The sequence below is a fragment of the Anneissia japonica genome, unplaced genomic scaffold (assembly GCF_011630105.1).
Source record: "Anneissia japonica isolate Jap-2015-1 unplaced genomic scaffold, ASM1163010v1 scaffold287994_len634616_cov204, whole genome shotgun sequence".
Classification (NCBI taxonomy): domain Eukaryota; kingdom Metazoa; phylum Echinodermata; class Crinoidea; order Comatulida; family Comatulidae; genus Anneissia; species Anneissia japonica.
This window is the reverse complement of record NW_022707798.1, coordinates 532,818-558,192: the sequence shown is the minus strand read 5'-3', so window position 1 is coordinate 558,192 and position 25,375 is coordinate 532,818. Positions and strand designations below refer to the sequence as shown.

General features: G+C 34.0%; 1 protein-coding gene across 1 annotated transcript; it reads right to left on the bottom strand.

Annotated features, from left to right (window-relative positions):
- Positions 1–9,476: 9,476 nt before the first annotated feature.
- LOC117106411 (dnaJ homolog subfamily B member 12-like) lies at positions 9,477–24,093 on the bottom strand. The gene is made up of 9 exons (XM_033247773.1): positions 23,936–24,093; positions 21,076–21,265; positions 20,111–20,256; positions 18,589–18,726; positions 18,060–18,184; positions 17,413–17,522; positions 16,757–16,811; positions 13,308–13,416; positions 9,477–12,945 (listed from the first exon to the last, which is right to left on the bottom strand). The coding sequence occupies exons 1-9, from the start codon at positions 24,060–24,062 to the stop codon at positions 12,830–12,832; spliced, it is 1,116 nt and encodes a 371-aa protein (XP_033103664.1). The 5' UTR covers positions 24,063–24,093; the 3' UTR covers positions 9,477–12,829.
- Between the last annotated feature and the right edge of the window lie 1,282 nt (positions 24,094–25,375).

Here is a 25,375-nt window from a genome sequence, read left to right as displayed (position 1 = left end):
AAAAAAAAAAAAAAAAAAATCGCGATTTCGTCAAAAGAGATGCGCGCGGGGATGATAAACTAATCATTTTTTTATGGGGCCTTACTCTTAGTCTTATAGGCCTTTGCTTGTTTCGTTGGAAGGTATGTTTATGGTACAGTTGCAAAAAAAAAAAAAAGAAAGAAATTTATAAATATCTTGTAGGTGGTCTTGGGTTGTACCACACAGTTCATATTTTTTAGCCAATTCCTATATGTTAATTCTTTTTGAATTTGTCCATGGCCAAAACAAAAAATTTGCATGACACAGAAAGTAAATGAAACAAGTAAACCTGAAGACAGAGGGCTGTCAGCATGGCCAATTGCTCACCATTTTTTTTTCTCTGGTCATCAAATTAACCATTCCTTAACTTGAGTTGAGAGCCGTGCTCAATCAGGTTTTTGTTTTACTTTTTTTCTGCACTGGTCAAAATCCTTCTCGGAAAGACTATTAGCGAGCAAGGCGTATGTGGCAAAAGGTATGATGACTGAGAAAAACAGAAAAAATTAACGATAGAAATTCTCCACAATGCAAACCATCATCAAGTTAGGTGTGAAGGTAGCGGCGTCTAAAGTAAACATTTAAAATGACTCCCTAAATCTCATATGGAGATTTAGTTTGTGTAAAGCATCGTGTGTGTATGTTTGTCTTGTGTAAGGGATTGTCACCTACAAGTAGGATAGTGATATATTCGCTGTTGACAATCCTTGTCACATGTATTGTGTGCCTAAATAAATAAATAAAAAAAATAAATATATAAAATATTTAAAATACAGTTACATTTTCTTTATTTTTCTATCTTCAGCCTCTTTCCAACGTGGCACCTTGGTGTTGCCAACAGTCTTTTGTTCAACTCACATCTAGGCTTTGGTCTTTACCTATACAACAGGAAATGTTTAAAAGCTGCACCATACACCTACCGTTTGCTATGGAGTGTTTATGGAAGCGCGCTGTTTAATTTTGGAACGATCCTGATATGCGGTACTGTCCGTCAACTGCTGATCAAGGACAGACTGATCAGTATTCTATATGCAATATCGTCCAGCCTATGCTTTATGGCCGTGACAAAACAATTCTTTGATTTTGTTGACTCGAGATACTGATGAAATTCCAGGTCTCATAAGGATTGTTTGTATTGTCCAAATATTTTCAGGAAATTTCTATAGGATATCATTTAGGATATTAATACAGTAGTGTACATTTTTCCTGATAATGTGGTTTCAAGATAGGTTAGCCACACCTTAACCTGAGTGCAATTGTCTGTGTAATTCAGTCCTGGTTAAAAGCTGGAAGAGATATGAGGGCTTACCTCAGTAACATATGTATGAGTCTGGAATTGGAAAGGGAGGGGTGTGTGGTTTGGCAGGTCATGAAGGGGCTCACAAAATAAGGTGATTCAAGGTGATTTTTAATTGCTTGAGCATGATTTTTTTCCCCTTCAAATATTTGTTTGGGGTGTCATTCCTCCTCCCACCACCCAACCTCTATATATGCCACTGCTTACCCTGTAAAATGAAAAAGCCATGCCTGGCTAGAAACTTAACTGAAAACATGTACTGTACCTCTGACATTGAGTGGTATCATTTTGTTTTACATATTTCTACTAATTATTATTGTTAGTAAAAAAAAATCATCACTGAAAACGTGATAATTCAAAGCACAATATTAATTACAGTTCAGTTAATCAAGTGTCATTAAGTAAGATTTTTATATGTTGAAATATAAATTGCAATACAAAGTGATAACATTTTCAATATTTACTTTAGTTGTTGAAAACAGTAAAGAAATGTAAATAAAGTAATAGTCATGTAGTTTTTAAATTTTTCTTTATTTTTATTAACAACTTTAATGAGGGTAAACCAAAGTGGCATACATTGGCCTGTCAAAATTATTTGACAAATCATGTTTGTGAGACAAAATTCAGGTGTGGAGGATCCAGAATTTTTCAGAGGGGAGGGGGGGGGGCACAACATTTCTAGAATAGATAAGTGAGTAGTACTTATTTCAATACATGCATTGAAATTTTAAAATTAATGGCATCTGCTGCCCCAGTCCTACACTCAATCTGCACCTGATACAGTATACAGTACTTTACCAAAATATGCAACTCATAGATAACCACAAACTTCACTTTTGTTAAATATCAAATGAATTAACTTTACATGTTATAAACAATGCAAATAAACAGTAGTTAAAGCATGTGAATCAATTGTGTGTTACAGAATTTGATTATTGGGGCGATTCCTTTTAAAAACTAAATTAGTTAAGATAAAAAAAATGCATATAATGACTCAAGAAAATCAGTTTTAATTCAGAATTTGATTATTGGGGCCATTTTTACCTACCTGTCATATGGGGCCATTTTTACCGGGGCCATTTTTTCCGGGGCCATTATTTCCGGGGCCATTTTTTCCGCGGCCATTCTTACCGTACACCGCAGTCTGTATGACAATCTCTATTAAATGACTTCCTTTGCAGCTTGTCATACTCGCTGCTTTGGGATGGATGCAGAATTTAGCAGTAGTGGGTGCGTGCGTGAGAGTCCAAACCACCTCAGTCCCACCACGGTTGGGGCTGAGATGCCCGGATATTGCTCTCTCGTACCAGATTTAATTAAATTTTTTTTCATATCAACAATACAATTATTAATTATTATTCTTATTACAATTTAAGAGGTGTCTGCACCTCACTGCATCCACCCCCGCTGCTAAATGACCATCTTGCAGCTTGTTGTCACACTCGCTAAACAACGGTCTTACAGCTTGTTGTCATGCTGGCATATACAAAGCTTGTTGCCATGCTTGCATATACAAAAGCTTACACCAGGGTTGGATACAGGATTTTAAAAAATTGGTACAACACTTGTTTAACCTTTTAGCAATGATATTTGTCAAAGCCTGGCAGGGTTGTGGGGGGAAGGTTAACTTTCTGCATCCAATGTGCTTTCTAACCATTAGCAAATGCAGGTAGATTTTAAAAGGGTACACCATACATGTAGCTTGATATGTAATCACAGGGTTAAAGGCTCATTTAAATAATTATTTTGAGCCAATTAAAAGTGATGACAGGTTGTGAGGTATTAACTATGTTAAGTGTATTTTTGAATTAGTGATGTATTATTCCTAGATTGATATTATATAGAGTATGTAGTTATACCAACTAGTCATTAGTAATATAATATATCCATAAGTTTATATACCGTAATAATATTAATAACTCCATGGTTACAAACACTATGCTCAGTAATTGTGTAATAGTGTCACAGGTAGTATTTTCTGTGTTTTATTTTGTTAAAAAATGTTTAATATCCATTAATGAATATATAATAAAATACATAATTTGTTTATAATATAAAGAGCTTTTTTGGATGTTTTTATTACAGATTGTGATGTCATTATTTTACAGTACCTTCAATGTAATTTTCCTATCCCTTAGCAGGCAATACTATTCACTACTACTGTATTAACCTGTTCGTAAATGAAATATTTTTTTGATTATTTCAACTTTCATTACTCTGGATGGCACGCTCAATACAAAGGCACTGGTTTTTAATGTGGTCCTGATAAAATTTACATAAAAATACAAAAGTGATCAATTGAAAAATAAAAATGTATGGTAATTTTAACAGAAGGAATTAGGCCAAAAAAAAAAAAAAAAAAATTGTGTTGGCCACGTTTTGGGAAAATCCAAAAAATGGGTAGATCAGTAGGAATTTTTTTTAAAACCAATAATGTCTTTATGCCTAAAAAGCAGAAAATACACAAATATACAACAAAGACCATTTTTAAATCTATAGCAAGATAGGCCTATTTCAGCCTTTTTAGCTCATTAAAAATATATTTTTTGTTGTATTAAAAAAAAAAACCTAAAATTCCAAACCTCAATTTCGTACATTTTGAAACGGTCGGCCGTGGCTAACACAATAATTGTTTTTTACTTGGCCTTACAAAATAGAGGAGAGGTCAATGAATGAAACCAATGTAGCATTATTCAAAGTATTTTTAAATTCTGGAAATTCCTAGTTATGTTGGTAGGTACGAAATGCACAATGGCGTGCATTTTGATCCTTGGAGTATGTATTCATACTATACTACCTTGTAGTTTATTCCAGTGTTCATATATGCTCTATAATGAAAGGTACATTTTCATTGACATATGTTCAATTGCGGAACTAAAAGATGATTATTTGTCTGACTTCAAGTGTTTTTATCATTTTCAAGAAAAACAAACATTAATTAAATAGGAAGGTGCAAGTATTTGAAGGCAATAAAAAGTCAATAATTGATTTGGTATTCAGTTTGCCAGTTCAACAAGCTGAAAATATTGCAAGTAAAATCTTTCCAAGATGTTTAGAAGAACTTGTAGGCTACTGGAAAAATTGAGTGGAGCAGCTGGACCATACAGAACAAGCCTGTAGCCAGGGGGTTTGAAGAGTTCAGAAGAACCCTCCCCCTTTTTTTCAGAAATGCCCTTTTATATTATTATTAAAATGTAACGTTTGCATGGCAGTGTTCATTAACTTCAAATATTTGAAATTTGGCATCTTGATTGCCATCTCCAGACATCTGAGGTGTTATATCTTTAAAATTTCCCCCAGCCATGGTGGGGCTGTGGGTAAGTGCCCTGTTGTGAACAATTATAAACCCCCCCCCCCTGNCCCCCTGCCGAACTTCCTTTAAAAATCCTGACTATCTGGCAGGAGAACAATAATCCAATAAATAAAAAAACAGTTTTAGCTGACATCTTATGCATAAATTGAGGTACAAAATATCTGATACAATAGATGACACCAATCCTTTTAGAAACTTTTGAAGATATGTATGTGTACAATTAGCAAAAATGTTAAGGTGCACATCCCAGGCTCAGACACCTGATTTTGTTTATGCTGCAGTACTAGAAAATGGAGTCTTACAAAATGGCCTTTAAAAAGGAAAAAAAACCAAAAAAACAAAGCAGTTGTAATCTCATGACTAAATGTCATTTCATTCATCTTCAAAAATAAGCCTTTATAGGACATTATCAGAGGACACAAGTGTTACCTAGGCTATAACAAGGTGAATGTTATTAAATACAATAATTGTTATTTCAGACACTAATGGAAAAATAGTGACCCTTAGGAGCCATTGCCCTTTTTCAGTAACTAATGGCTCCTTCGGGTCACTTTTCCAAAAGTGGTATTAAAAAAACTCTTACACTTAAAATTATTATTTTTTAAAAAGAAATTGGGTTTTTCCAAACTTCACTTGCATTTTTTTTTTTTTTTTGCTTTTTACTTTAAATATTTACTATAAAAGCTTATATCACAATGGAAAAAAAACCAAAAAACTTACCATGGTATTGTAATACTTTTGAAATAAAAGCAATTTATTTTATTTGACCGAATACAAGCCTGGGTCGGAATCAGAATCCAAAAATACAGTTCAATATTGGCAAAATATCGGTTTGCGTGCTACTGTCAAAAGTAATGGATAATATTACTTTTGTATGATGCTGACAGGCCTACACATTCATTACCTAAACTTGGAAATTCCCAAATTTAGGTAATAATACACGATTGGCTCACTTTCAATTACATGGTAAACACATTTGCTAACAACGTGTGGATGAAGTAATGATGTGGCTGTTTTATTAATTAAAACAAAAATTGTATGGCAATTCTTGCAATTTATGAATGTACATGATCAATACATACACAATCAGAGAATTTTTTTTTCATATTTTAATAGGTTTGTTACAGAATTGCATGCAAGCAGCTATAGGACTGATAAGGAATGACTCAATATCCATGACCATCTGTGGCCTAAATAAGTCCCTTTATAGTCACATCCGTAGGTAAATCTCTAAAAATGTTGTAATGTCATGAGGATACATCACCATTTACCAAATTTTCAATTTTTTAACCAGGTTTTGCCGATCTCTTCTTATCTGTATTAATTACTGTTTCAGGGAATTTTGTAACAAGATTAACAGTGAAACTCATTAGTTGTGAATAGTTCATAAGAAGACTAGCACAATTAAATCAAAAAAACAAAGCAGTTGTAATCTCATGACTAAATGTCATTTCATTCATCTTCAAAAATAAGCCTTTATAGGACATTATCAGAGGACACAAGTGTTACCTAGGCTATAACAAGGTGAATGTTATTAAATGCAATAATTGTTATTTCAGACACTAATGGAAAAATAGTGACCCTTAGGAGCCATTGCCCTTTTTCAGTAACTAATGGCTCCTTCGGGTCACTTTTCCAAAAGTGGCCTTAAAACTACACTTACACTTAAAATTATTATTTTTTAAAAAGAAATTGGGTTTTTCCAAACTTCACTTGCGTTTTTTTTTTTTTTTGCTTTTTACTTTAAATATTTACTATAAAAGCTTATATCACAATGGAAAAAAAAACAAAACAAAACTTACCATGGTATTGTAATACTTTTAAAATAAAAGCAATTTATTTTATTTGACCGAATACAAGCCTGGGTCGTCAATCAGAATCCAAAAATACAGTTCAATATTGGCAAAATATCGGTTTGCGTGCTACTGTCAAATGTAATGGATAATATTACTTTTGTATGATGCTGACATAGGCCTACACATTCATTACCTAAACTTGGAAATTCCCAAATTTAGGTAATAATACACTATAGGACTGATAAGGAATGACTCAATATCCATGACCATCTGTGGCCTAAATAAGTCCCTTTATAGTCACGTCCGTAGGTAAATCTCTAAAAATGTTGTAATGTCATGAGGATACATCACCATTTACCAAATTTTCAATTTTTTAACCAGGTTTTGCCAATCTCTTCTTATCTCTATTAATTACTGTTTCAGGGAATTTTGTAACAAGATTAACAGTGAAGCTCATTAGTTGTGAATAGTTCATAAGAAGACTAGCACAATTAAATCAAAAACCATGTTGTAACTTCTAACATAAGTCATTGATTTTTAAAATTCAAAAGCATATCTATAATGATTTTTATCTGTAATTATAGCTAAGGTAATAAAAATGCCAAATTTTTTTGAACAGGTTTTTAAAATTTTCCAGCCTGGTTTTTAAATACTATACTGGTAATTTATTGAGAAACAGCAATGCTTGCTGTGATAATGACTCTTAAGTAGATTAGTACTGTAATTAGTATTAGTACTGTATATCACTATATGATGCCCAGACTTAAGATACTGTACTACATTTATTTTTACTATATATTAGTTACTATATATTATACTCACTGACTTTGATAATACTTCTGACCCCTGACCTGTCTTTTCATTTTTTATACTGTTTATTGCTTATGCTTTAGTCCTTTTGTCTTAATTGTATGCTTGAATAATTAAGAAAGTATAATACATACTACAAGTATTGAAATACACGCCATTGTGTTGGGATTCAATATTTCGACATTAATTATGTCATCATATTGAAATACACGCCATTGTGTTGGGATTCAATATTTCGACATTAATTATGTCATCATTCTGATGATGACATAATTAATGTCGAAATATTGAATCCCAACACAATGGCGTGTATTTCAATACTTGGAGTATGTATTATACTTTCTTATCTGAGATTAATCAGTGGACCTTTCGGTTTTTGAATAATTAACTTGCTTAGGTCTATACACCAAGTTTATGTTAACTTCACATTCACCTGAAGAAGTGCACTGTGTGCACGAAAGCTTGTGTACTGTCATAAATAAACTAGTCATAAAAGTACTGAATATCCTGAGTTTTATTTTCTATTATATATTAGACTAGTACGGCTTATCTATTTTTTATTCTCTTAAGTAGAGTTATTCTTCTTTGGTGTTTAATTGGATTATTGAGGCAAAACCTGGTTCACCAATCCCGCCTATAAATGCCCTTTTAAAGGGTTTGCTGGTAAATGGGATAGTAACAGCATGATTTGAGCCTATGATATGGCATGATTGTCTGTATGGGGAGCAATCATTGGATAAGAGAGGCACATATTATTTTGAAGCTGAGGCATGCGCTCCCCTCCCTCACCCCCTTCCCTCATCTGAATCGGAAAAGGTCCATTTTTGGAGTCCAGAATATAAAATTTATTTTTTTGTGATTTTTGCGATCCATTTGGCTCTTTCCCCTAACCACAGTTAGTCTATTTTTCCACACCCCTGTACCTCTAACCCCTCCCCCTCCCACCATGCCAATCCTGATATATTACCCTGCTATTAGTAGGCCTATCCACAATATGATCTATCTCAGAAAACTTGGCTACATGCAACATCATAGATCTATAAAAGCAGCAATTTTGAGAAGGGGAAATTTAGCTTAAAGAGGGGAGAAATTCATAATCTGACTACTATTTAGCATACTGTACCCCTTGTATACTGTATTCCTTGTATGAATAATTGAATAATTTTGGATTATATAAATGGGGGCAAGGGGCGGGGGAGCCCTGGCTGTTCTCCATTAGCTGTTCATTGTGAAACTTAGCACGTCATCAAGTTGGCTTTGGATTTTCCCATTCATTTATTATAAGTACTTGTATACTTGTTTTTATTATCAACAGAGAACTTTGTAAACAACTTTATCACTCGAAAACCTCAACATAATAATAATAATAATAGTCAATTTATATAGCGCATAATGTAAAATACCTCTATGCACTTTAGAGCATGGTGTGGTAAAAAATAATTAAAAGTTTCACCTAACCAAAAAAAAGAGTAACAATAATGAATAACAATAAAAATAAATATATAAAGTTAATAAATAATTTGGAAAGTACAGAATTTTATTTACTTTTTTTAAAATAATTGTTTAATATTTTTTTCCTTAGTCGTATTTCCTTACCTTTTACTCTTTTCTCCATTTCTCTTTTCCCCTTTTCCAATATTTTATTTCATACCAAGTCACCATAGTGGAGTTTGGATGCCAAACAACTGAACTAGCAATAGATGACTATGAGACAGAGGCCAAGAATTCCCTAACGAGGGGACCAAGCTCCCTGAAAAGGGAGTCCAAGTCAACACACCCCGGTTGGGGAAAAAATTAAATTTTTTGGGGAATTTTTTTAATAAACAATAATAGAATTTGGTGTTAATTATGGGATTCTTCACCTAAAAAGGATAATTTGATAGAAAACCATGCAAGTTAACGTCCCCCTTGACAGGGATACAGCCCCCTGTCTGGAAAACCAGCCCCCCCCCCCCGTCGGGGAAGAGCTGGCGCCACCACTGCAACACACACAATTGCAATATTATACAACTCCTCACACATACAATAGCACTGCTAGCACTAAACAGTTTTTAATTCCTAAAATTTGACAGTTTAGCAAGGCTTGAATTGTACTTTTTCCCCAACAACCTTACTGGAAATTCCCCAACAGAGGGATCTAAGCAGGGGTACTGTTCGCGCCACTCCTGCAATGAGAATGAAATGCATAGATAATGAAAACTGCATAATTTGACATTTCACAATCAAAAAGTTGAGGCGTTCCTCTATTGCTCCCAGAGCTGATCTGATTTAATAATCCTTGCCAAAAACTTTGATATAAATCATTGTACAGACAAATATAATACACTAACTTAAACTACATATAGGTGACATATCATTAAATATCTTGAACTGTGTACCATTTATTTTCACATTCATTATAAACACCTAATTAATCAATTAAATAGATATCTTCATTGTTTAATGTTACAAAAATCTAAAATAACTCGCCACCACTTGAGTTTTAAACAGGACATGCACTGTCAGATGCGTGTGTCAAATTCAGAATAGACAATAGACAGTTACAGAACCCCTCCTCCTGGCAGGAGCCAATAAATCACTAAGTGTGAGATCATTTAGATAAGAGATTAAGATTGCTAAAACTCTGCAGCTTGCCTAAAACCATGCTTGCTTGACCATAGGTTCCATTCCCTTTAGATATTAGGTCCTCGATTACCACTCACGCCCTACCCCACCCATCCCCCTTTTTATCCATCAAAGTCTGATGAAACATGGTCTGATAAAATCTGACAGTGTATGTCCGGCTTTACACTATATTCTGAAGGTTAATTATTTACACTGCCTATTTTTTTTTAAACACAAAATAATTTCAGGTTTAGAGATGCATCAGTCACTCAAAGAGAGCTATTTGAAAGGACATAAATTTTCTATATGAAGAATTATTTTGCTAAAAATCTTATACCGGTATAATAGGAATTTGATAGCTCCAAATGAAGTTAAAAGTTGGTGCTGAAGCATAAGTTTTTAAACCTGCAACACTGCTAGATGGCAGATAATTACACTTTTTGTAGATTATTATTTTGAAAACATATCAATATCCTAAAAAGATAAATGAACCATACAATAAAAGTCAAAAGAAGAAACCTCCACTATTATGTTAGGCATATGCTAGTTGCCATTGAGCAGCATTTCATTTTTGTTATACTTTTTTACACCCAAATTCTATGACGGTTAGACTGATATCATGGGTCAGAGAGATACAGAACAAGGTACAGTAACTATTTCTACAACTGCGTAAGTGGAACTATACCCACAGCATAAAGTAGTATTTCTGTAAATAAAAACAATATACTGTAATACATTTTTAAAATACAGAATTAATAAATTGTAACATTTTTGTTGAGTCAGCAAACTTTTTTTTCTCAGACAAAATATAATGATCAAACACATGTTCTAATAAATCTGACACACAAATTTAAAGTTCCATCCACAACCTCAAATTTAATGTGACAAATAAATGTGACATGTTCATACCTGGGTATAGGCCTAAATATGACATAATCATGCCCATATATGGGCACATGAAAGTTGTCTCATAAAATTTGATAGTGTACACAGAGCTTTATAATGTATGTTGTGCACCTTCATCAAAATCTGATCAAACTTTTGAGTTTGACACATAACTGTAGTGTATGCAGGATATGTTTATCTATACCTGCTTAAAAGACATCTAGTACCTAAAACTCATCAAGCACTACCTTTATTTTTATATACATGTTAGTTAACACAGAATTTTTTTTTAAAAAGAATGATTGCACTGGTCATAAATATACTAATGTTAAGCATATAATATTTTCAATGACACGTCTTGTTTAATTTCTTTTTTTGTTCAGAAGAAATGTCTCAATTCAAGCTATGGTACTCTCATACAACATTGATATTAAGTAAAACTGCAAACTGTAATTAAAGAAATTTAAAATTAAACATATCTCTTATGGACCATCCATGTCAACACCAACAAGAAATTAAACATTAAATAAATAAATAAACAGTTAGTAGTATATAGAGTTTAGGTAACAAAAGGAAAAACATAGGGAGGAGGGGCCCAAGGAGGTCCTCACTGATGTCGGCACCAATAGAGAGCGCTGTTTCCTAATTGGATTTGTCAATAGCAGAGAGAATATCCATGTAGGACAGAGGGGTCACCCCCTGAAGAGAAGATAGAAACGTTGTGTTGGACAGAAAGATTCCGCCTCCCTCAATATGAGTACTATTGCTTTGCTAAATTAAGGTTTTAATATTTAATGTATGTTATAATTTGAAATTAGCCTGGCAATACACATCAAATATTAAGAATCTAAGACATTAAAAATAAGAATATTTAAGATAAATTTGAAACATTAAAAAAAATTGTCTATAACAAAACATGTACAATTTTTTACAGAATACAAGCATAGATAAATGAGTATATTACTGCAATGCTAACTCGGGAGCAGACACAAAACCATTTTTGATAAGAATAATTTATAAGGATCAAATATTGAAACAATTCTCCACCCACTCCTACTCACATGATTCTTAACCAATCAATTTTAATATTATAATAAAAACATTCATAATTAATTTCATATTTCATACCAACATTTACTGTTACTCATCTATCCTCACATAATATATACACTTACAGCTACTATAATATATCAAATCAAATTTTAATATATGAAAAAATAGGAAAATCAATGCACTCTTCATTTACACAGAATGGTATGAATACCCAATACACAATTATAATAGACCTATCGGGAGTGTTAATCAAACGCAACTACTGACCAATCAGAATGGGGCCAGGAATATGCACATGTCCCAGAAACACATGTTCATAGTCGTATATGTTTTCACTGTCGTGGAATTTTAGCTCAGAGGAAAGGCCCATTTAAAAAGTTATACAAACGGGTCAAAATGCTAATAATCTGTCCACACTACCAAGGTGCTGTGATTACCCCATATATGGGCATGATTTACCCATATATGGGCAAGATATACCCATTTAAAATTGATAGTGTGAGCGGAGTTTAATAATACTAGGGTTAGTAATAGTGGCGGATCCAAGAATTTTAAATACTGTAGAGCAGGCCCAGGGAGGGACCACTTCAGCGCCACCATGGTTGGGGCTGAGGTAAGAAAATTTACGATTATGGCACCCGGAAATGGCACTCTCAGACTTCATTTTATTTTTTTTCTCAAATTTTCAAATATTTTGGGGGGCCTGTTCCAGCTGGGTCCCCTCCCCCTCCTTGAATCCGCTACTGAGTAACCTATTTATGTGGACTTTTTCTATAGCGAGAATATTGCCAAAACTTTCTTTTATATAGCAGTCGCGCAATGCAGTTTTTGTGTACAGTAAATCTTGATAGCCAGGGAACAAAACCCACATTAAGCTACTCGCTGAACATCAGCCAACCACAGACTGATAAGCTCGATATGTTTAAATTAAATAAAACAGAATAATTTTGTTAAAAGCCAGCAATAAAATTTAGCAGGTGAACACAAGAAGAGGTCATCCTCGAGAAGATTGCTGTACGATGACCGTCTTTCATGCCTTTCTTGCTAACTCTATTATCTACTTTCAATAAGAGAATTGTATTTCGTACAACTAGGCATTGTCAATCCTTGGGCTTGTTCATAAAGTTTCCTATCTCCAAAATATCTTGCTTTTGACATTAACCCTTCCTCTGTAAATAAATAATGATAAAAACATTACAAAACATAAAATAAAAGCTTGAAAGAAAAATATATACATTTTTTTTATTCAACGATAGTATTCAAATTTCTTAATATTTGCAATATATATCACACCATGCAACAATAGAATGCTTTCAACCAAAACAACTTTGTAGTAAAGTATAATATTTTTGTTTAGATGTTGAAGTCTCCTTTATTCATCCAACACTGGAAATTACATTGCTCATGCAGACACAGCATACAATTTAAAATGACTGGTGTAATAATGCGAAATCATATCTAATACCAATAACAGCCTAAATTAATTGACAGTTAATATTTTACAACATAGCAAACAATTAAAAGTACATACTATGAGAGCGCTCTCGTATACATGCGGTTCGTAGATTCTGAAGGTAGTGCTCTTCAACACTGTTCTCCACATGGTGAATACGGCCAGAATATGTCTTGGCAAAATCCTCCTACAAAAGGACCGATAAAAATCGCTGTAATGTTCAGATAATTTTATTTGATTAGTGTTTGCTACATTAAGAATGTACCTCTATCAGTTGTGGAATTCAGTGCAAATTATACCAGTGAAATAATAGCACTTTCTTCATTAGAATAAGCTTTTACCAAACTATCAGTACCTGTGACTTGTCCATATATGGGTATGTTCACACTACTAAGGTTTATGCGGCAATAACTATGCTTTGTACAAAATATGAGCATGTTTGCTCCTGTACACACTACTAAGTTTTATGTGACAGTAACTAGTTTGCCCATATATGGGTATGTTTACACCTGTTCACACTAAGTTTTTGTGACAAATACCTTTGATTTGTTTTATGTGACTAAAGTTTTATGTGACAATAACTATGCTTTACCCATATATGTGTATGTTTGCTCCTGTTCACACTACTATGTTTCATGTGACAATAACTATGATTTGCCCATATACAGGTGTTTGCTCCTGTTCAACTACAGTACTAAGTTTTATATGACAAATACCTGTGATCTGCCCATATATATATATGGGTGTTTACAGTACTTCTTGTCACACTACAACATTTGGTGTGACAATTGAGTTGCACATATATGGTTGTGTTTCCTCCTGTTTACAGTATTACGTTTTATGAGACAAATATATGTGAGTTGCACATAGGTGTGCAATGACATTATCATGTCTATATACAGGCAAAACACAGATAATCGACACAAAAAATGGATGATGTGGACAAAACATTAAAGTAAATTTAAGTATTCAGGTTGATTTGAACATCCATAGTTATCATCAGCATTGCATAGTGGGTTGGACATCACATCATTCTACCATTCTGTGTCAGTTGTCTCAATCACTGGTAGTCTTTCAAATCGTCAATATTGTAAAGGTCATAACAAATAAATTTCAAACCTCCGACAGAATAATATAGTAGCAGCCAACTAAAACATTGATGGCAGGTGTGAAACCTGCTCCACAAATACACATTGATGCTATTCATTACTCTTCATTTCCTTAACATTTGATTGGTTGAAAACAGGAAATTTAGAACAGCTATTTTTACAGTAGTACTAAGGTCACTGACAAACTTAAGGTACAAAATAATGGTTACTGTGTCAATAGTTACTCTATGCCTAGGTGTTTAAACCGAATGTGAATTTCGTAATACTCAAATAAATATTTGCTGTGCAAGTCGTGTGTGTCTTCAGCCAACAAATATATTTGTGTCTCTATATCTGTAATCAGGATAATAAATTGGTAACATAAGTTGGGAAGGTAAAACAGACTACTTGTGTCAGAGGAGTGTTAAACCCATCATACCACTCCCCATTACAGTGTGGCCAGACCTCACACAAAGTGAGGTGGGAACATTAGAAAGCTAAGGTTTGAACTTTACCTTTTTCCTTTCTAATAATATATGACGGTGGAAAATATATTAAAAATGATTGAACATAGAATAATGTATGGAAAATCTATTACTGTACATAATACAGTAAGGGAGGGAGGAGGAAAGAGAAAAAAAAAATATTATTGTTTTGTTTTCTTTCTAGTTCTATTCTTTTTTTTTTTTTTCTTAAGTTCCATTTATGTTTCTTTTCAGTTTATTCAGATAAAGTGTAATGCATTCTCCGGGAGATGGAATGCGCACCGTCGAGTTTCGGCACTGGTCATGCATCGTCAGGAATTCCTGGCAATGGCAGGAACAGTGTCGAGCGTGGTGGCGTGTATTTCATTTCTTGGGATGCGTATTATTATAATGTCTTTTCGTTATTAGTTAAGTAAAAAATTCAAAACACTGATAAAGTATTAATTAGACAATGTATTAGTTAAGTAAGAAACATCTATAGCAAGACAAATTTACATATGTTATTATTACTCTTATATTGTTAATTATTGTTGCACATCTCTTTAGCGATTGTGCATCTGTTACAAAAGAGAAATAATAAAGTTATTATTATTATTATTAATATTACTGTAGCAAGGATATTGTAATTATCATATCCTTTGCCTAATTAACCACAAATACTGTAATGACCTTTGTTTGATATTATTTTTTTGGTAGTCTGATAACTTGATTAAGTCTTGTTTATGAAACAACCATTTCAGTTTTTGCAACTTGTTTGAATGTATTTTAAAACTAGTCCTTGCTTAGGCTTAGCTGTCTGGGCACAAACTGACCATTACATTCCTGCTCTGAATGTTTGAAGTATTTTAGCACTAGCTCTTGCTTAGAATTAGCTCCTTGGGCATAAACTGACCAATTACATTCTTATTCTGAATGTTTGAAGTATTTTAGCACTAGTACTTGCTTAGACTTGTAGATCACTGGGTATAAACTGATCAAATACATTGCTGTTTTGAACGTTTGAAGTATTTTAGCACTAGCACTTGCTTAGACTTACAGTAACTCCCTGGGCATAAACTGACCAATTACATTCCTGTTCTGAATATTTTAAGTATTTTAACACTAGTCCATGCTTAGATTTATAGATCCCTATGCATAAACTCACCAATTAATAATAATTTTTATTTTGGCTTATATAGCGCATTATGCTGAAATCTCAATGCGCTTAACAATAAAAATAAAGACACGTTTAATTCAAGAAAAGTACAAGTTTAAAAGGTGAGGTTTTAAAGCTGACTTAAAATTACTTTCCTGCTTTATTGATGGCTAATAATTTACTTATAAATACAAGCAATTCAAATAGTGAATTTATTTTAAAGTTAATTAGCTTAAACAGTACATCTTTAACCCTTTGAACCCTGCATTATTTACATCTTGCGGCACCCTCACCCTGAGTTATTTGGACGTAAAATATGATTTTTTTTAAATTACAATATTCACCACCACTTCCTAGGCCCTGTACCGCTACCAGCCATCCATCAACCTGACGGCAAATTTATCATCACTAGGCCTACCACTGGCACTAGCACTATCATGATCGGCCTAGCCTAGAGCTAGAAACTACACTGTTTACCTCACTTTCACATTCCAAATCGCTTTCTGTATAATCATCATCATCAATATTTTCTTGGGAGTCATCAAGTATCAATCGTAAAGCATCGTTGGCATTTATTGTCAAATTATTCAATATAAATTTGTTTTTTTTTTTAAATCAACACGTACGAGGCTGTCAGAACGACTTGGGATTGATGATGTCACAAAATTATGTCATATTACTCACCTGATTGCAAAGCCGGTATACCGGCCTTTCGGGTTATTGCAGTGTAAGCACGCGGCCATTTTCCGGCCTTCCGGGTTCAAAGGGTTAATCATACTAATTAAAACTGATTTTATAATTTCAACTTTTCTTACTAACCTTAACATAGTAAATAACATCCAAATTCCCTGTCTTACGTCTCATTGTGTATGGACTGAAAGAGAAAAATCAGAATATATGTGGAATAACCATATAATAATTATCACTTTTTTTTAAATATTAATCTTAACTCATTGTATATGCAAGTAGGTCACTATTTCTGTATAATCAGAATATTTAAAAAAATGGCAAATCAATTTCAGAAATGTAGAGGAAAGAAAGCACTGGTAGACATATTGAATTCACGTTATCTCCGATTCTGGACCACAAATTTGTCTTCAACTTAACGAGAGAGCCATATGCCTAAGTGCAGTGGTACTTACTGTACAACATGAATAGTAAATATATGTATAATTGTAAATACTGTACAATGTAATTTTATTTGGAATCTTCTACAATAAATGTATCATATTTTTAACAGAGCAATAGAAATAACAGTAATAGTCCTTTTCTTTCTGTGTCTCATATCAAATGGAATACTTGAAGTCAGACACCAATAATTACAAAGTGAAATTTAATAATTTTCAGCATTGTCAGCAATAACAATGATGAAAATAATGATAAAGATGAGGTTGTAATTACTAATAACAACAGCAGTAGCAACATAAAAATATAGCAACTATTTAATATTAGAAAATAAAATTAATTTTGCTTACCCATGCCTTGATAGACTATATGGGCTGTCATTGAGAAAGTTGGCAGATAACAAAGACATAAAAACTAACACCAGAATTGGTAAAACTTGTGTGATAATACCATACTGTGTCTGTGTAGGAAGAACATGTTCAACATTAGCACTGCATATAAAATTACAATATTTTTTGTTTTCTACACACTTACATTATCCTATGACACAAAAGACATTTTTAGGAGCAGCATTATCTATCACATGACTTGGTACATTACTGAATTTTTGCTCACATAAAGTATACATTTGATTTACATTCATCAGAATGGAAATTAAGCCTGGGACATAATACAAATAATGTGATTACTTGTATTTATTATTTGATTGATTTGACATCTGCAACCTGTTTCAACTTTGTTGATTCTGTGGAGAACCCCTGATAGTGTTTCACTTTCCTAAGTATGCAATACATACTTTAAAATAATATTGATCAATAGTAGTGTAATTTTAACAATTTTTTAATCACTGCTTTGGTAGTAAATTACATAATAATGACAATGATATTATCACAACAGAATCAATAGTTTTCTTCATGAATCCCTTTATATTTTTATTTTACAAATATATAATTTCATTTGAACAAATTTTGTATAATCCAAATTATGAATAACTTACACCTGATTGACCATTTCGCCTTGTATGACGTTCATAATGTCTACCATTGGAATACACTCGTACATTGCCATTTGGAAAACCTCCCCCAAAAAACATATTGAACAAATCATCTGGTGAAAAATCATCTGCAAAATAATAAGACAGTATAATTTAATAAGACAATATAATAATACAAGACAATACAGTAGGTCTAAATAATAAGACAATAATAAGACTGTGATGGTAAAAAAACACAACCCCAACGTACAGCTCATGTAAAAACAAAATCATCAAATTTATGTCAATTTAATATTAATTGTTTTATCATACTGAATACTCATTATGTCCCGAAATACTTGTAAAAGAAAAGAAAATCGCAAACGATTTGGGTAGGAATCGAACTAGACCACCACAAAAAAAAAAAAAAATTGACCTCATGACTAGAGGGCCAGGTCATTCCAAGATCTCTGCATTTATTGAAATGTATTGTAACTGGCATTAACAGAAATTAAAGGTTCAATTTCCGATTAATTTTATAATGCACACTTACCATCAAACCCCCTTGCATCGTAGTAAAATCCATTATGTGAGCGGCGTGTTCTTGTAGATTGCTGTGACTCATCGCCATGCACGTCATATCTTTTTCGTTTCTCTGGATCCCGGAGAACATTAAATGCTTTACCAATTGCTGAGGATACAGAAAAAGAAAACGTGTATCAAATCTTGAATAAGTAAAAGCAAGTTAAGCATACAATACAGAGGGCAGTATACAACATGAAGAGAAACTGTTGGCAGACTCAGAGTGAAATTTTGTTCTATTTATGTGAATTTATTAGCAACAGCCAACCGTGGACTAATCAATTATGCTTGAAAAATGTAAGGAAGTGCATTCCTAGAAAAAAAAGAAACTCATTTAAAATGGTATACTTATGAATAAATCAATATCATTAATATATTTCTATATAATAATAACTACTAATTTAATATCATACAACAGGTTTTCTACTCTATGTGCTGCATATTATTACTCCAGTCTTTTAAATGCTGATGGAGGTGCTATACTCAGATTCCTGGTAAATGTTCCATAAATGGTGCATATCTACTGTACAACAGTAATCAATTCATGGTTGGTGAGACTTAATTAAGGCAGAGAATTATATTATGTTTGTCTTGTGAAAAGGATTGCTAACTGTAAGACTAAGAGGCAGTGATTATTAAGTTTGGTACAGGGAATCATTTGCCAATGTTCCTAGTAAATAAAATAGAAACAGTCTAACATTAAAAATGTTATACTTGTTACCATATCGTTAATCACATTTAGTGGATTCACACGTCTGTGACAGCTCTGTGTTCTCTGCACATACATTTGATGCAAATTACATCCAAAAATACAGATGACCACAAAAACATCTGCATATGCAAATAGCATTTACATGACTGATTATTTTCCTCAAGTTTATGATCTCCTTCTATTTAAGAGGTAAACGTAAAAGTAGGAGAATAACCCATAACTTGCAGCGTCATTGTGCTGAATTGCGTATGGACGTGGTCCGTGACTACCTAGCGGCCGTAAAGAGGTGCTTATAGTAGCTACGTGTTCAAATCATTCCACAACAGGGGCTGAAATTAACCATAGCATTGGGGTAACCCCATACTCTTCCGAAAGATGCAACCTCCATTTTAAGTCCTTATCTGAGAAGACTTGATTCTAGCAATCAAACCCTGAATGAGGAGCGGCTGGAACCAGCGCCGAGGTTGAAGATTTAATTAGCGGCACCCATGCCTTACCGCTTGGCCACTCGTCTCGCCACAAGAGGAATGCAAATTCTTTTCATTTGCGCCCACGTGTGTTTGATTTCTAGCCCATTACCTAGAGTGGCTGTTAGTCTTGTTTTGGGCGTTTTCCCTTTTAAAAAAAAGTCATTATGTCCTACACCTTGCTGTCAATCAAAACCATGTTTTCTGTTAAATGGCATCACATAACTATAACACTGTTGTGCAATTATAAATACTTCATTAAAAATTAAACAATTAAATCAATTATAAAAATGCTGCTACATGTGTTTGTATACCTTTAAATGCTTCACTGGCACCAGGTGCATGGTTTTTATCAGGATGAAACTGTAATGCTAATTTTCGATACGCTTTCTTGATTTCCATTTCTTCTGCATTTTTTTCTACTCCAAGTATCTCATAAAAATTGCTACATTTTTTTAACCTTCAAAACAAGAAAAATACAATCACTGTAATACTATCATGGAGTGTTAGTATGAATTCACAAGACATAACCAATTTAACCAAATCTCGAAAATGTGTTTACGCGATTTCTCATAATACTGACTTTGACGAAGATAAAAAATACCACGTTTCGCACTTGGATTTTAAGATACAATACATTTTACCGAACAGTGACAGAGGACAGCGCAGTCCATCACAAAAGAAAACCGAGCTTCTCAGAACATTCTGATGTCTTTCTAAGGTTTTTCTTCCCTAGTTTTGCTTTCAAATTTTAAGGATGTGTATATGGATAGACTGCATAAACACAGTAACTCCCTGGACTTTCACTTAACTACAGTACAGCGGTATCCATTGTGTATCTTGACAAATGTTAAGCAGAAAACCTTGTGTGTAGTAGCTAAGCTGTAGAAATTTGCTAAAGCAACTCTTTCAAAAGCTAACAACTATACACATTATAACAATATCCATTCATTGAAAATAAGTACAGTACTGATAGGGATACAATAGGAGTATTTTTGGTGTGGGGAATTGGGCAGTACACCAGAAGACAATCCCCTACTCTTTTCCAAAAAGTGTACTGCGTTCTTTAATGTGCAAATGGGTCATAATACACACAGGACCAACGGAAATACAGTGCACTATCGTAACTTGAATTTCTGCCCTCAAAGTGAAATACAAGGGGAGCAGCGATTGGAATTGATCCAGGGACCTAGTGATCTTCACAGTTCAGCGCACATGCAGTGGCTATCGCCAGTTTAGTTAAATGACCTAAGACGCAGTGCTAAAATAAATAACTTACCTGTTCACTGCCTCTACTTGTTCTTTTGTATATTTCTTATCACCTGAGAACATCCTTTGTCTTTGCCTAGTATTTGAATCTTGTGTGTTGTTTTCACTTGTCGGCGTTTCTCCTGCCGTTTCTGTGGTGTTTTTACTTTGTGCATTTTCTTCAGCCCTCCGTATTAGTTCATCGAGTTGTGCCAGCAAAACTGTTAAATCAGATTAATTTATTTCATTAATAATTTATAGGCAGGTATAATTGTGAAATATTTTAGCAATTCTTTGATTGGCTAATTATCAATGCTGCCCAATTTAAATAAAACAAAATGCTATTTTGTGTATTGGCCAATCAGAGATCAGACCTAATTATCACTTTGTAAACTCAACATGTTAGGTATCTAGATTTATGTCCACATGGTGCGAGACAACTGAGAAAAGGTGCAAGTGTGGGGGGGGGGGGCATGACTCTTTTTCCAGACCATCGTTAAACAAGAAACACAGTGTACAAATAATGATTGGTACAATTGGAAATTGTATTATTTAAATTATATACAGATACAGGCCTTTACATTATGCTCTATAATACTGTATATTTAATACTGTTTGTGGATAAACAAAAATAGAATATAGTACTGTACAGTAGTTTATCATTCATGAGAAGTGAGATGACGAGTATGCTACTGACGGATGATGATATGATTGTCAGTTACTGTATGACATTAATTATTAAAACTAATGGTTTACCAAACAGTACCTACTATTTTGATATCTGAAATTAACTCACCAGTCCAAGAAGAGAGACAAAATACAATTTATTACAAAAACAGATTAGGGCATAATTATAAGGAAGTGTTTATTATGCCAGTGACCGGCAATATGCAATATCGATATTTTGCTGGTTTGTTTCTCTGATTGGCTAACATAAATTATGACATCATCAAACTGCCAGTAGCAAAGTGTACAGTATGTTTTGCAGTTGCCGGCAGAGATATCACACACATTATTTAACCGTGCATACCGATAAAATGCTTCTTTCTACTAAATTGCTGGTCGGAATCTCAAATAAATAGTGATAACAGTATAAAAGTTAGCAAAGGTTTGTTGGGGCCATCCTGCTATAGGTGTTTAATTTTTTTATTTTTTTAAGTAGTCACTAAGCCTAGTTACAGCAGGCAATGTATGTATAGACACATCAATCGTTGTTAGGTTGCTTTATCACACTGCATGTTTTTCATATTCAGACTGACTCAGAAGGATTGTGTTCTGCTTCAACAGTATTGTATATACGAAAGTATAATACATACTCCAAGTATTGAGATGCATGCCATCATCTTGGGATCCAATATTTCAACATTAATTATGTCATCATCAGGAGTGATGGTGACTGTTGTATATCTTCCTAATTATGATGATATTCTTGTTCCCTCCATATTGTATTGTTTTGGGCGTTTAATAATGATTTTTATATGTAGCAATTATAATTGAATTGAGAGACTGGTGATTTGTTGTCCATTATTTTGTCTATCACCTGTTATCGTAAATTCAAAAATTTTACTAATCTTATTATCATTGTTTTATTATAATTTATTTTCAAAAATATTGACACATTTGCCATGTCTGCCCATGAGAAAAAAAAATCATGATTGTTAATTAATGGCCAGTTAAAAAATTCTTTATTGCATGGACTCTTTGGCTGGTAATCAATCAAAGGGTTTTAGTAGTATAATGTTATATTTGATTCTTTTCCTTTTGTAAGGTATTCATCTTTTAAAATAATGTTAGAGGTTTCCTCCAGTTTTTAGGTAGACACTACATCCTGACTTTTTAAAAGCTAAACAAAGTGGATCAAAATATTGAATGAAACGTGATAGGCTTCATGGACATATGATTAGCCTCTGCTGAGCAGGTCTCAAAATTATTGTTTTAAAACATACTGTAGGGCATTCAAATAGTACTGTTCGAATATATACCGTACCGGAAAGTTACAAAATACATAGGTTTATTGTTACACTGTGTAATATCAAATGATGTAAAGGAAGTAAAGAAAGGATATACTGTCTGTCAGTCAGAGCAGTCTCAGAATCGAATGGAAGACGACCTTCACGAACTTAAAAAACTGCACTACCAAATTGTCCTAAAAATTGAACCGATCATTAGGTCTGACAGCTAAGGCACCAATCACCGAATAATTTCTTGCCGATCGTCCGCCCCACAGGGGAATGAACCAGTCATCATCACTAGCCAAGTTTGCTTAAGCCTAAGGAGGTTGGATGGATCTAATTTTGTCTAGTCTGCTAAGCTTATCCAAATCATCTGTCACTGTCAGCAATTGCACTAGGGCCTAGTACAGTATACCTATCATAGCCTATGGTGATTTCTCTTGTATAGCGCTTTTCTTTGCTGGTACAAAGCGCTAGCACCGCACATTACACACATACATACATATACTGTACACAAACCACGGCAAAAACAGTCACAAGTTAACTCAACAAGACAAGCAAATATAACAAATGAAGCAATGGCGAAATCAAATCCAATGAAAATAAAAATCTATCTCTATCTCTCTCTCTGTGTGTGTTGTGTTAGCAAATGTCTTGACCGATATCTTTACTCATCCCCTTTTTCTGAGCTGCGGTGATGGTCTATTTTAGTAGGCCGATATTTTAAAAAAATAGACCTTACGCCTAAGCAAGCGTGGATCTTGCTCTGTCTTACACTGAAGTCACCACCAACCTAGTTGGCACGTTTCAAGGGCCTAACCTAGACCAGACCGACATACAGTAGTACAGTACACACAGGGCCTGGAACAAAATAGTGGGCCTAGACTCGGAGAATTGTACCTTGAATATCTACGGTAAAATTATGATAGTATAACTCACGTTTCGCCTCATCTGATTCATAGAGCTTTTCAGCTTTAAGGAGGAATCTTCTTGCTCGTTCATATTCACCATCTTTAATGTAATTTTTAGATCTTTGTAAGCAAATTTCACTTTGCTCCTTATTCATGTTGATTGCTCTATGACGGAATAATTTATGGCGCCCCCTATAGAAGAAGATACCAGCAACATTACGTAATTTTTGTGTATCGTTTCTCATTTACGAAATTAATTCAGTGGCGGCGCTACGGGGGGGGGGGGATAGGCAGGGCTACAGCCCCCCCCCCTGTCGGGGAGGCCTCTCCCCCACCGTCGGGGAGAAAACCACAATCCGTCGGGGAGATAAAAAAAAAATAGGCCTATATGTATTTTGTACATATTTATTGACTCTAAGATCGATTAAATAAGCCTTTGAAACCCTTAAATTGTCATATTTTCGGGGAGGGGGGGGTGTCGATACGTCCCCTGGACCACCTTGGAAAGGTTTTTAGAGACACCCGAACCACTTTTTTCTCGCCGGGGATATCAGCCCCCCCCCCCCGGTCGGGGACCTTGGACCCCCGTGGGGGAAATCCTGGCGCCGCCACTGAATTAATTATTGAGTTCTATACTGCATTTTACATTTCTGCCCTCTAATAATTCGAGGCTAACTTTGGGACCTGAAAATGTGAGTTTGTCTCGGGGTTTGGTTTCCAATTATAGGGGTTGAGCTTATTGTCAGTTGGTACGGCACATCAGTAAATTCAAAAGTGATCTTGAATGGTCTTGGAAGGGGTCTCGAAACGGGAGGATATACTCTATTTTCCAGTGACAAAAGATTTCGTACAGTATAATAAAGCTATATATTTATTATTCCAGAAAAACGTCATAGACCTTATATAATGCAGCTGATGTACAGTAAATCTATTATAGAGTATCCATTAATGTGATATGAAAATCTTGTTGAGCATAATTGCAAATATGGTTACTAATACTCCTGGGGTGGGGGCGGGACATTTGTGTGTTTTTCATAAATGAACAATATAAATGAAATGGAATCATACGGAGCCCCTAAAGGGACATGGTTAGAAAAAATATTAAATTATTTCGAGGAAACGAAATAATATTTCGAGGGAACGAAATATTATTTCGACGGAGCGAAATCATTTCGTTCCCTCAAAATTTCGTACTCCCGAAATATTATTTCGTTCCCTCGAAATATTATTTCGTTCCCTCGAAATATTATTTCGTTCCCTCGAAATAGTTTAATATTTTCTTTAACCATGTCCCTTTAGGGGCTCCGTACTTTCTTCTATTTTTCTATATAAAAATTGCTTTTTAGCTTTTCATCTTTGATCGTTATCGTCATTTTAAATAGGCCTGTTTAAAGTCCAAATAGGCCTAAGCCCCGGAGAGGCCATGGTGGGCCCCCCGGCTTACTAGCACTCTAATACGACGTTTTTG

What these genes read in the sequence shown, in the direction of transcription:
- LOC117106411 (XM_033247773.1), bottom strand. Translation starts at nt 24,062, where the DNA reads ATGAATAAGGAGCAAAGTGAAATTTGCTTACAAAGATCTAAAAATTAC. An exon ending in CGATGCAAGGGGGTTTGATG is followed by an intron (nt 18,185 to 18,588) that starts GTAAGTGTGCAT and finishes ATTATTTTGCAG; the next exon opens with ATGATTTTTCACCAGATGAT. An exon ending in ATGTTATTTACTATGTTAAG is followed by an intron (nt 13,417 to 16,756) that starts GTTAGTAAGAAA and finishes GTCCTTTTGTAG; the next exon opens with GAGGATTTTGCCAAGACATA.